Source organism: Amphimedon queenslandica, unplaced genomic scaffold, assembly GCF_000090795.2.
Source record: "Amphimedon queenslandica unplaced genomic scaffold, v1.1 AMPQUscaffold_12295, whole genome shotgun sequence".
NCBI classification, from domain to species: domain Eukaryota; kingdom Metazoa; phylum Porifera; class Demospongiae; order Haplosclerida; family Niphatidae; genus Amphimedon; species Amphimedon queenslandica.
Genome location: NW_003547467.1, coordinates 5,402 through 18,371, shown reverse-complemented (window position 1 = coordinate 18,371; position 12,970 = coordinate 5,402). Strand labels below are relative to the sequence as shown.

Here is a 12,970-nt window from a genome sequence, read left to right as displayed (position 1 = left end):
GCTACTGATATTGCTATTCAAGCTGAAGAGATATTAAAATCAAAGTCGTTACTGAACAATCTATTATCAATACATACCAAGAGGCCCCTGAGTGATATAGGTATCATTAATAATAATTAATTAATAATATTAATTAATTAATGTTTATTAATTAGAGTCGGCAGTTGAACGTGATAAGTTCCTGTCACCGACTGAAGCTAAAGAGTTTGGACTCATTGATCATGTACTACACCACACCACTAGCCAGTGACTTTATAAAAATTATTAATAAAATTAATTATAATAATAATCATGTAATAATGTATAGTTCTAACTGGCCACAAAATAATAATATTAATAGTAATAATAATAATTATTATTATTTTACAAAAAGGAGTGTAAAAGGAGAGTGTGAAAGCATTTTTATCTAGCATGAAAAAACATCTCAAGATCGTGTACATGTACATGTATCTATTAGTGCAGTATAGTTACACTTTAAGCTCCTATTAGTTATTCCATGTGGCGATACTTGGGGGTACATGTAGACTAGAGTTTCCAGGCGTTTCTCATCATGAGGTCAAAGTATGGATCACTGTCTATGGAGGCACTCACTCCAGCGTAATAATTGATGAATTCATCTCTGGTGACCTGAGAAAAGAGAGGAAGAGAGAGAGAGAGAGAGAGAAAGAAACAATATAACTTGTAACTTTTAACGAGAAAGGATGAGATAGAGAGAGAGAGAGAGAGAGAGGGAGGGAGTGAGTTTTGTTTCTCCTACTTGTCCATCAGGGTCATTAGGTGAGTCAAACTTCTTCAAGAACTCCAGAAACACTTGTTCTTCTGTCCATTCTCCATTTTGATACTTTTTGTGCTGCTTAGCGTTATACACACTGAGAGAGAGAGAGAGAGCGAGAGAGAGAGAGAGAGAGAGGGAGGGAGGGAGGGAGGGAGGGAGGGAGGGAGGGAGGGAGGGAGGGAGGGAGGGAGGGAGGGAGAGAGAGAGACTAATACATCATGCTGTTACAATATGTCTTCATGTGTTTTACCCTTTCAAATCTTCAACGGTGACTAAACCGTCTCCAGTCCTGTCCAGTTTATTGTAAGCCTGATCAATGATACTGATCCTACTCTGACTCATTGGAGGCTGGAGGAGAAGGATGGAGTGATGGAGGTGATGTATTTTAAATATTAAGAATCTTACACGTAGCTTTATTAGGAATTCATCAAAATCAATGGATCCATTCTTATCTTGATCAAACTTCTGAAACATCTGCTTTGATTCCTGAAAAGGAGGAGGAGAGAGAGAATGGTGGATTAGTTAGTTGTTATTTCTTACAGAATCAGTTAAACTCAGTCCATAGTCATGTAGCCCTTTCTTGAACTCATCGTAAGACAGTGACCTGCTACCATCATCATCCATGATACGAAACACTCTACAAGAAGAAAAGGTCTAAATTAAAAGTAATCCTTTACATAAAAGGATCATTACAGCACAGTATCCATACCTTCCCAGCCCCTTTATCCCTGATGCTCCACGGGCTAGGCACTTGAGCCTAAGCTTTTCCAGCGGGTCTGAGGTTTTTGCTGCAGCTTCATTACACTTCCTTTTCATCTCATCATCTTGACGGTGAGTGGCCATTACTCTATTCTCTTTATTTGCTCCTGGGATTTGCTTCTCTCTCGCCTCAGTGGTTAGGTTGCTAAGCAACTTTTGGGTGTGGTCAATGCTAGAGCTAGTATACGGAGATTATACGGAATTTTATTTTGAGCGATTTTTCATTCCTTGCCTAATAAAATTTTTACTTTTGGGAAGTATACGGAAATTAGACCAGCTCCTCCTACTGGGCATGCGCAGTAGCAAGCCACTGACCCACGTGCTTTCACGTGTTCTATAATCAATAAGGGCTAATTGTGTCAATTGTAAAATGGCAGTTAGACAGAGAGGAGGAGTAGGGAAGAGACCTCGACAGAGAGTGCATGGGGAGGAAAGGGAAGCTGAAAAGGCTCCAATAAAGTCAAAAAGATCAAACACCATAGCTCTAGGCCTGCTAGTCTTCATGGGCCTCCTAGTCCTGGCCTCATTCAGGAGCCATTACAACCTACCTGCTCCTAACCTGGAGAGGGATGGGAACCAGTTCAGCTCTCTTAATGCAAGACGTCATCTCAAAGCAATAACATCACTAGGTATTAGACATGCAGGGAGTGAAGCTAACGATATTAAAACTAAAGAACTACTCGTCTCCATTATTGAGGAGATTAAGGACTCCTCCAGTCCTGAGGTTAGTATAGAGACGTCAGTGCAGCACCCGAGCGGACACTTCTATCTTGATTTCCTTGGAGGAATGACCCACATATACGAGAACCTCACGAATGTTGTCGTCCGTTTAAAAGGAGCAGGGAAATCACCGAAACATTCTCTACTGGTCAATTGCCATTTTGATTCAGCACTAGGATCACCAGCTGCTAGTGACGACGCCGTCAGTTGTGCTGTTCTACTAGAGACACTGAGAGTATTATCAGCTAGCCCCTCCCCTTATTTATTAAAGCACTCTGTCATATTCTTATTTAATGGAGCAGAGGAAATGATACTTCCAGCCGCCCACGGGTTTATTACCCAACACGAGTGGGCGGGGCAGGTACGAGCGTTCCTAAACCTAGAGGCGGCTGGGGCCGGAGGTAAAGAGATTCTGTTTCAGACTGGCCCCAAGCACCCCTGGCTTGCAGCTGCTTATTCTCGTTCTGTTCCATACCCTCATGCGTCAGTAGTGGCTCAGGAGATATTCCAATCAGGAGTGATACCGTCAGATACCGACTTTAGAATATTTAGAGATCATGGAGGGGTACCTGGGATTGATATGGCATTCTTTGTTAATGGATACGTGTATCATACACAGTGAGTTACCGCATATAGTGAGTGAGTGGTTTTGTATTGACTATTGAGGAGTGATTGAGGTTGGTAGTTTGGTACAGGGGACATGATGTTATCATGTAGTGTATTGTTGATTCTTAAGATAAATGCAACCACAACTCATATACATATTGATAGACTTATGCTGTGTAGAATGTTTGAGCTGATTCCGACTTTAATTTTTTGAGTTATGGCCATTTTAAGAAAGCATCAAAAATCTAAAAAAATCCCTGTACTATATATAGCCCATAATTTTTTCAAAAAATGGCTCCGGAATCTTCCCTAATTTTTATTACATTTTCTGATACATATTGATGTCCTTATGCTGTCTAGAAAGTTTGAGCTGATTCCGACTTTAATTTTTTGAGTTATGGCCATTTTAAGAAAATGCCAAAATTCTGCAAAAGTTTCTATACTATAGCCCATGGTTTTTCCAAAAAATGGCTCAGAAATCACCCCCAATTTTTATCACATTTCTTAGGTACGACACTGCTGATAGAATACCAGATGGCAGTATACAGAGAGCTGGTGAGAATATACTGGCTCTCATCAAAGAGATAGCAAACTCAGACCTGCTGGCCGACCCTGGGGAGGACAGGCATGGTAAGGTGGTCTATTATGACGTCCTTGGACTGTTTGTGGTACAATACCCGGAGAGACTGGGACTGATACTGAACTATGGTACACTGGTACTCGGACTAGTGGGACTATGGTTCAGTGGAAAGAGACGAAGAGGAGAAAGTAAGTTATCATGAGTAATTTCTAAAGTACAGTGTTGTAACTTTCACTTCAAAATGGGTGACATTTTTACTTAAAATTTTCATAATTTCCAGCTCAAAATGAAAAACAATTTATATGTTCACAACATTCAATATTACCAGTGTATATTTCTCTTCCAGGCTCCTCCTCTTACAAGCTGATATTCCTATCTATTCCAGTGGTGCTAGTATCAATATTCACTGGTCTATTGTGTTCATTAGTCTCTGGTCTCGTTACTACAGCTACTGGTAACACTCTCTCCTTCTTCTCACGTCCTTACCTCGTGATACCTTTATACTACACACCCACTCTACTGGGAACTGGGGCTGTACACTACTGGTGGAGGAACAGGGTAAGATTATTATTATCATGTTAATAATACTTGAATATTTACTACTTTTATTATACTGCTGTACTTATAAATGCAGTGACACTTGTCCTTTATAATTCTTCTACCTCCTGCTCTCCCCCCCCCCTCTCTCTCCCTACAGTATTCTACCATCAGTGCTGAGCAGTTGGATCGTGCTCTATTAAACTCCAATCAGTTGATATTGTGGATATTCCTCCTCTCACTAACACTGCTCAGACTAGCTTCAGCCTGTCTTCCCTTCACCCTCCTCTTCTTCTCTCTTTTATTCCGTTCCTTCATTTGGGATAACATGCTTCGGTTCAGAATAGGCCCCACCTACTTCTCCTCCCCCTTGTCTCCGTTCATCATATGCTATACATTATGTACAGTCCTGTCTCTACTACCAGTGGTACTGCTGGTAGTCTTTGCTATTGGTATCAGTGAGCTGTTCATTCCTTTGATGGGGAGGGCAGGGGCTGTGGTATCATCTGATGTCCTCATGTCTATAGTGTCTGGTTTTACTGCTACACTAGTCTTCTTTAACTTTGTAAGTTTATTATTAATTAATACTGTGAATAAAGTGTATGAAATATTGATAGTCAAGTAGACTATTCTTCTGCTGTTTTTATTCACTTTGGCCTGCCATGTTTTAATAGAAGAGAAGGTTTTATTTGCAAAATTGACAGTCACTTTGAGCAACAAATATTTGTCTTTTAACTCCATAGTTTTATCATTTTTGATATACTAATTATTGTCACTATTATTATCTATTTTAACTCTCCTTTCCCTCCATTAATACTCCTATAGATTCCTCCAATAGTCTATCATTCTACTAAGCAGTTCTTGCGTTATCTCTCTCTATTCCTCTCTTCGTTTTGGCTCTTGTCCCTCCTCTTAGCAGCTGCTGGTTTATTGTTCCCTTATTCCGGAGTGGAGCCGGTCAGACCAAAGAGGTTCTACCTGCAGCACAGTCACATTAATAATCATGAGGAACCTGGGGCTTCATTCTCTGGAATATACATACATACCTTTGACTATAGGTTAGTATATGGGTCTGGAACCAGCCCCCAATTTTTATTACATTTTCTGATACATATTGATGCCCTTATGCTGTGTAGCAAGTTTGAGCTGATTCCAACTTCAATTTTTCAAGTTACGGCCATTTTAAAAAAACAGCAAAAAACTGAAAAATACCTAAGGCTATAGCCCATGGTTTTTTCCAAAAAATGGCTCCAAAATCACCCCAAATTTTTATTACATTTTCTAATACATATTGATGCCCTTATGCTGTGTAGCAAATTTGAGCTGATTCCAACTTCAATTTTTTGAGTTACAGTCATTTTAAGAAAACGGCAAAAAACTGAAAATTACCCAAGGCTATAGCCCATGGTTTTTTCTAAAAAATGGCTCCGAAATCACCCCAAATTTTTATTACATTTTCTGATACATATTGATGCCCTTATGCTGTGTAGCAAATTTGAGCTGATTCCGACTTCAATTTTTTGAGTTACGGCTATTTTAAGAAGATGTCAAAAATCTGAAAATTACCCAAGGCTATAGCCCATGGTTTTTTCCAAAAAATGGCTCCAAAATCACCCCAAAATTTTATTACATTTTCTGATACATATTGATGCCCTTATGCTATGTAGAAAGTTTGAGCTAATTCCGAATTCAATTTTTCGAGTTACAGCCATTTTAAGAAAATGTCAAAATTCTGAAAAAATCCCTGTACTATAGCCCATGGTTTTTTTCAAAAAATGTCTCCAAAATCACCCCAAATTTTTATTACATTTTCTGATACATATTGATGCCTTTATGCTGTGTAGCAAGTTTGAGCTGATACCAACTTCAATTTTTCGAGTTACGGCCATTTTAAGAAAATGTCAAAATTGATTAATTGAATTAATTAATTGTCATTATTTATTACAGGGAAATGGCTCCATTGTTGGATTATGTTCCTAAACTAAAAGAAGCCAAAGAAGTTCAGTGCAAGGGGGTTTACTGTGGAATGCCGTCTTACTTTCCGATATCTCACATGCTAAAGTAACCACACCCTCCATTAATTATTATTATTATTATTATTATTATTATTATTAATTAGGAGGAATTGGTTCCTTTCAGCAGGGCCTCCTCCTGGTGCCTCTTCTAAACTGGTTCTTGAAAGTGTCAAGAAAACCTCATCAAATTCAAGAAACTACACCTTCATCGGACGCTGTAAGGACATTATTAAACTTATTGAACCTTGTACCTAATCTCTCCCTCTCTCCCAGTTCCTCCTAATGCTAGACTCCACCTACAGCCATTACCAGGCTATTCTCTTCTCTCCTGGTCCCTTGAGTCCTTCATTCCTCCAGTGACTCCTTATGGTGACGAGGGATTAGGTTGCTATTACATTATGTACACTAGAGGGAATGGAGGGGGAGAGACTAAACTATGGATTGAAGTGAAGGTAAGAAGAGGAGCAGTGAAGTATGTGTAGCAACTAATGGAGTATCAACAATCAACTCTAACTGAATCAACTGATGTATATGTACAGACAGTGTTGATACAATGATAGTTAATGATAGATAAACACCATTTACTTAATGGGAATTTCGGAAATTTTGATAAATTTGTTGTTTTGATAGCAACTTGTCTGCCATATTCAGTGCAGTCTATGGCTATAAATTTGACAAATTAAAACCAGCCAATCACCAAAAATTATGAATTTGCCTAATTTACCTAATTTACCTCCTACAAAATACCAGTTATACAGTTTACCAATTTTTCATTATTATTAATAATTATTGTTTCTCTTGTTAGGGTGATATTGATGTGAGTCCAGTGCTGGAAGTATCCCTAATATCAGTGTATATCAACCCTCCTTCATCAACCAGTGATGAGTTACAGCAGTTATTATCATTATTACCATCATGGGTCTCTACTATTAGCTGGACATCAGTAATGGACAATATGACATTCTAATATACTATTAATATACTGTTAATATACTGATAATATACTGATAATATACTGATAATATACTGATAATATACTGATATACTCTCCACTTATAGTGATTCCTATATATTTGTATTTTCATATTATTGAAGTATTAGAATTTAGACGGTTAAACAACTTCTGTTGAGTATAGCTAAGCTTGTTTATTATTAATACATTTTGTAAATTAACATTGTGAATTTAGATAACTACAGAAGTGGTATCAGCAAAGTTTTTGACTTAAAGTTACACAAAGTTAAAGAGTTGTATCAGGTCCCTTCTCCCCTCCGACAGTTGTATTTTCTAATCCTGCATTTATAGCAGTGGTCTTTCCTTTTACTGTATAAAAGATAACTGATATCAAAGTTATTAAAACATGTTGTAGTTGATACCTCCAGCATCATAAGTACAACAATCATAGCAGAAGAAAAGCAGCCAAAAGCTACTCCTCCACACCCTAGGACAGCACCACTGTCTCTTCCAGCATATCCTCAGCAATATCCAACAAACAGACAATATTATTAATACTCCAAGAACAGTGGGTGAAGCAGCAACTGCAAGGGGATCTGTGATTGATTATTCAGTGACAATTATTAAATTGATGTTATCATTCATTACCTACAGAGGCACTGAGTTCCATTGTTGTATTATACACTTCATTACTTAGCTCTATTATAAAGAAGATTAATATTAACTCTTAATAAAAACATCTTAGCTTACCTCCATTCATATTAACTGTACCAGCAGCATTAGTAACAGTGATATTGTAAGAGTGCTTAGCTCCTGGCGTTATGCTAAAGATGACAATATTATTCATGACACATGATTTCAAGACATCATCAAAAGTAATGCTACAGTTAGTGACTGGAGGTCGTTCATCATCATTGTTCTAATTGAAAATTAAATCAAACTCAAGAACCCTCATAAAAATTAATATTGGCTATACATCACTTTATTTTACCCTAATTGTAAAGTTAGCAATATTGTTGTTAACATTTGTATCAACAGATATTTTAGGCTCTAAAGAAAATTAACTTAATTACTGATCATACTGTTGCATTCACCTTTCCAAGGAATGGATGTGCTATTCATAGAGCCAATATCATTTCCAGAATAATCAACACTAGTTAACCCAAAGCTGTACTCCCCAGAAGTCACTGGAATAAAATCATAATGTGTTGTTCCAGCAACATTCTTCACATCAACTTCATAAACTGATGAGAGATGGACTGAGAGACTAAGTGATGATAAACAAGTAGCTCCACTCCAAGAGACCCTGATACCATCATCATGAAACACAGGTGAGCTAAGATTAGCAGCTTCTGGATCTAAAACAAAAGTATATTGTGCATTATGACACAAGGTAACATTATTTTTTAAAATTATGTACATTTAGATAAATAAATTGAAAAATGCACATTATACATTATTTACAAATTATTGTTTACATTATTTCTAGTGATTTATACATGCATATACACTTGTTTGCAGCCATTTTACAACTGTAATGCTAACGAAACTGTAATACTAATAATTATACGTTTTAAAATTAGAGTAACATTTGTAGAAGGAGAGTTAAAGCGACTGTCAGAACACTCCAGTAATGATCCATTTACGATATCGGTTACTGTAGCAGTTGCTATTGATATGATGGTACTGCTATTAATAGAAGTGAGTGTAGCATTAAATGGACTATCTGGTCCCAGTGGAGCTAAAGTGTTAAGTGGATATGCAATTTCTCCATTGTTACGCCATGCTACCGAAACCCCATCGTAAGAATTATTAACAACACAGGTCCAAGTAGCAACAGCTCCTTCACAAACCTCTCCACTTGTCAGTGATAAACTAACACCAGCTGTGAAGTGGAGTAGACAATATTAATTCATCATACAATGAGGCTAGCAGTACTAACCAACAGAAGGAACAAGGAGCAACAGATGAAGGAATACACTCATCCTGGAGTAAGGATCCTGTAGTGTCAGGATTTGACACCAATCACACTGTGGGCATTGAAGTGTGAGGATTATGACTTGGCACTATGCCATTGATAACTGGTGTTAAGTTTGATCATAAATAATCATAAATTCATTGATGTACTAGTATACACCATATAAAGGGCTAACTGCTATATGAAGTGGCTATATTGTTACTATACTGTGTAACTGGTTTAAACTGTCGTTTAATTGTATTAACTTTGTTTGTAATAGTTATTATCTAATGGAATATAATAGAATAACAATAGCATCAATGTACTGTGTGTATTGTGACATATACAAAATGCATCAGATAAAATTATAAAAATAGAAGATTCTCTCCTTTTCAATTTTGGCAAAATTCGGTCCTGGAGCATATAGAGGGATTTTGTCCTGATTCTTAAGCAACTTTAAAAATCTGTAAAAAAATCCAATTTTAATCAGAATCAGCTCAAAGTTTCTACACAACATAAGAAATGTATATGCATCAGGAAATGCCCCTGTTATTTGTATAAAATCATTTCATTAATTTTGGTAATTTATTTCAGTATTTTGTTGTCAACAACTCTTACTTTTACTAGTTTCATTGTTATTGTCAATTAGTCTCAATAAACAATCCATTGTTTATGATAATGTAATGAATGTGTACTGAACTGACTATCAACAACAATAACTAATGGACATACAATAGAACTAATGGACATAAAGAACAATAACAACAACTGGAGGAGACAGGCTAGAGAGTATATATCACAAGGAGCTGCTTATCATGAAACAATAACAAAGATACAGCTAATACAGTAACGATAACAAAACACACCCAAACAGGATACTCTAATGGACAATATGAATTTTACAACTGGTATATATAAAATTCCTTTTTGTATTGTTCATTGTTTATCTCTTTTCATTCATATACATAATATCAATAAATGTTATCATGTTAAGGTATGGCAGTGAGTGTATAAAAATAAAAACATAAACAGTTTACATTCTAATGGTATAAACTGTTCAGTTCTCATTCCTCTTACTAATGGCTGCTACTCTCACTACTACAAGTATCTACTGGTGTCTTGTGTTTACTAGATGGATCAGTCTTGCTGTATCTGGTAAGTTTATAATTAATGTACTGAACTAGCTATACTATAAACTGTATATAGCATCATTGGTACAGACTGTTCCTCCAAACTCTGCTCCTGTGTGTCCTGGTGGTACATTAGTACTTACTTGTACTGCAGATAGGGCTGATAGTGCAGTTACCTGGAGAAATGATTCTGGAGCTGAAGTTCAAATAGACATGAATAGCAAACCAAGAACACTTGGTAGTTTCAATATAACAAATGAAGTAGTTGATGGAGTATTTGTAAGTAATGCTACGAATGAATCAGTACCAGCACAACTGAATGGAACTAGTATTAGTTGTTCAGATGATATTGTTAATCTAGTTTATGCTACATTAATCATTAATATGAGAGGTATTTGCATTAATATTATTTTATTCAGTATATTTCATACAATTTTAGATAAACCATCAGAAGCAGTTACCAATGTAACAATTACTCCTATCACTGATGATACATTATTAATTACTTGGAATACATCAGAGCCATGTATAGATCACTATAATGTTACTATTAATAGTAACAATACACATGATGAATCCAGGAATAGTAACAACACTAATATAACAATTAATGATCTTATTATTGGTACTAATTATTCATTTATTATTATTCCTATTGATACTATTGGAAGAGAAGGACCTCCTTCATCATTAATACAGTACATATGGAATGGTAAGTACTATACACACACACACACTCATTGTATTTCTTATAGTACCAGCTCAAGTTGTTAATATTAGTTGGGATCAGGTATCAACTGATACTATTACAATATGGTGGAATAACAATGAAGTACGTTATATAAAATATTATTACATGTACATATTAATGACTATCCTTAGGATTATTCTACTCTACCAGTTCCTCCTATTCAGTATTACATTATTAGTGTATACAATACATTAAACAGTATTATATACACTAATAATACTAATGATACTAATATTACTATCACTGGGCTACCTCTTACTGATACAAACTACACTGTTAGTATCATTCCTGTTAATATTATTGGATATGGACCATCAGCTACTGTTAATGGTATGGTTAATTACTTTACAACAATCTAGCATTATTGCTCAGCTCTATTTATAGTCAATATATCTGCTATAATGACCAGTACTAGTTCAATTACTAGTGTATCATCATCAGGTCTGTACAGTTAATACATTAATACATGATATATTGTATATTATTAGTTACATTAACTACTGATATAAGTACTACCAGTACACCAGTATTGTATATACCATCTCCTTCAAGTAGGTTTAATATTAAGTATGATAAATAGTTACAGTATCAGCTTCCAGCACTGACTCATCATCACATACTAATACAGTAACAAGCTCATCATCTACCACTGGATTCACTACTGCTCCTACAACTGTTAGATCAACACTGACATTATCAACTATGATACCACCCAGTACCAGTACTGCTGCTGGTTCTAATGCTGTTCCTATTATATCAGGAGCTATTGGAACAGTATTTGTTATAATAATAATTATTATTATTATAGTATTAGTAATAATACTGGTGATCAAGAAACAAAAAAGTAAGTGCTTTATTGGTTTAATTTTTATCATCTTTTCTACTACATGCAGATACTAACAGAGCATCTAAAAAGCAAGTTATTAAATAACAATTATCATTAATATTATCATCAAACACAAATTAGGATCAGTACTGATGCAGCAGTCACTCATACATATGATGAGATCATTGTTAAACCAACTACTACTACTGGAGTACCAATATATGATACACCAATGGAACTACAGGCTAATACTGCTTATGATGTTATTAATGAAGATATAGTTAATGTACATAATAATGATGCATATCGACAAATAATGATGTAGTATAGTCTATTTTTATATGAACTATTTAAAGCTGTGTACTTACATCAGCTATTTTGTGTATGCACACACATTGGATTTAATGTTTATATGTGTAGCTAATAGCAAAAAAGAACAACAGCAACACAGTTATTGGAAGTCAATAATATTATTGTCCTGAGTAAACATTTTATTGTTTATTCTAGCATAAACTGTTCAGTTCTCATTCCTTTTATACTATAATGGCTACTGCACTGGCATCTACTAGTGTTGATCTTAATTAACTTATTGTACTATCTGCAGTAACATTGGTTCAAACCTCTCAATTTTATAGTCCGGTGTGTCCTAGTGATAGACTAGGTCATGTACATCATTAATTTATTTCTATTGTATTACAGGTTACTTAAGAAAAGTGACACAATGACATTAGTACACACATCACTTTAATATAAAAATAAATATTGACTACACGTCACTTTATTTTACCCTAATTGTAAAGTTGGCAATATTGTTGTTAACATTTGTATCAACAGATATTTTAGGCTCTAAACAAAATAAACTTTAACAATTACCAATCATGTTATTGCATACCTACCTTTCCAAGGAATGGATGTACTGTTCATAGAACCAATATCATTTCCAGAATAATCAACACTGGTTAACCCAAAGCTGTACTCACCAGAAGTCACTGGAATAAAGTCATAATGTGTTGTTCCAGTTACATTCTTTACATCAACTTCATAAACTGAGAGATAAATAGAAAGTTTGTATGATCCTGCACAAGTGGCTCCACTCCAAGAGACCCTGATACCATCACCATAAAACACAGGTGAGCTAAGATTAGCAGCTACTGGACCTGAAATGATTTTATTTACAAATTGTGTGCATTCAGTATTCTGACTCATGTATGATTTATACATGCATATACACTTGTTTGCAGCCATTTTACAACTGTAATGCTAACGAAACTGTAATACTAATATATATACCTTTTAAAATTAGAGTAACATTTGTGCTAGGAGACATGAATCTATCATCAGAACACTCCAGCAATGATCCAC

The 12,970-nt window shown here is 35.5% G+C and overlaps 4 protein-coding genes and 1 long non-coding RNA gene across 6 annotated transcripts; 2 read left to right on the top strand and 3 right to left on the bottom strand.

Moving 5' to 3' along the window:
- Positions 1–6: 6 nt before the first annotated feature.
- LOC109588088 (uncharacterized) lies at positions 7–389 on the top strand. Its single transcript, XR_002187954.1, has 2 exons — positions 7–100; positions 156–389. It is a non-coding gene; the product is annotated as an uncharacterized LOC109588088 (long non-coding RNA).
- LOC100637812 (calcyphosin-like protein) lies at positions 225–1,644 on the bottom strand. The gene is made up of 6 exons (XM_003390593.3): positions 1,485–1,644; positions 1,316–1,412; positions 1,181–1,261; positions 1,026–1,123; positions 758–869; positions 225–627 (listed from the first exon to the last, which is right to left on the bottom strand). Exons 1-6 carry the CDS (start codon positions 1,616–1,618, stop codon positions 526–528), a joined length of 624 nt encoding a protein of 207 aa, XP_003390641.1. The 5' UTR covers positions 1,619–1,644; the 3' UTR covers positions 225–525.
- A 157-nt stretch (positions 1,645–1,801) lies between these two features.
- On the top strand, positions 1,802–7,112 carry LOC100637935 (endoplasmic reticulum metallopeptidase 1-like). The gene is made up of 9 exons (XM_003390594.2): positions 1,802–2,872; positions 3,369–3,628; positions 3,787–3,998; positions 4,138–4,542; positions 4,803–5,035; positions 5,925–6,038; positions 6,097–6,209; positions 6,266–6,444; positions 6,798–7,112. The coding sequence occupies exons 1-9, from the start codon at positions 1,905–1,907 to the stop codon at positions 6,957–6,959; spliced, it is 2,646 nt and encodes an 881-aa protein (XP_003390642.1). The 5' UTR covers positions 1,802–1,904; the 3' UTR covers positions 6,960–7,112.
- A 25-nt stretch (positions 7,113–7,137) lies between these two features.
- LOC100637688 (uncharacterized) lies at positions 7,138–8,998 on the bottom strand. 2 transcript variants are annotated; one of them, XM_020004271.1, is made up of 8 exons: positions 8,887–8,998; positions 8,515–8,829; positions 8,039–8,302; positions 7,936–7,994; positions 7,695–7,863; positions 7,593–7,643; positions 7,367–7,540; positions 7,138–7,328 (listed from the first exon to the last, which is right to left on the bottom strand). In XM_020004271.1, exons 1-8 carry the CDS (start codon positions 8,927–8,929, stop codon positions 7,231–7,233), a joined length of 1,173 nt encoding a protein of 390 aa, XP_019859830.1. In that variant the 5' UTR covers positions 8,930–8,998; the 3' UTR covers positions 7,138–7,230. The 2 variants fall into 2 exon arrangements, with proteins under 2 accessions (XP_019859830.1, XP_003390640.1); XM_003390592.3 differs by having other exon boundaries at positions 7,138–7,313; positions 8,887–8,997.
- Positions 8,999–12,165: 3,167 nt separating this feature from the next.
- LOC109588087 (uncharacterized) lies at positions 12,166–12,964 on the bottom strand. Its single transcript, XM_020004272.1, has 4 exons — positions 12,899–12,964; positions 12,505–12,765; positions 12,396–12,454; positions 12,166–12,254 (listed from the first exon to the last, which is right to left on the bottom strand). Exons 1-4 carry the CDS (start codon positions 12,933–12,935, stop codon positions 12,195–12,197), a joined length of 417 nt encoding a protein of 138 aa, XP_019859831.1. The 5' UTR covers positions 12,936–12,964; the 3' UTR covers positions 12,166–12,194.
- Between the last annotated feature and the right edge of the window lie 6 nt (positions 12,965–12,970).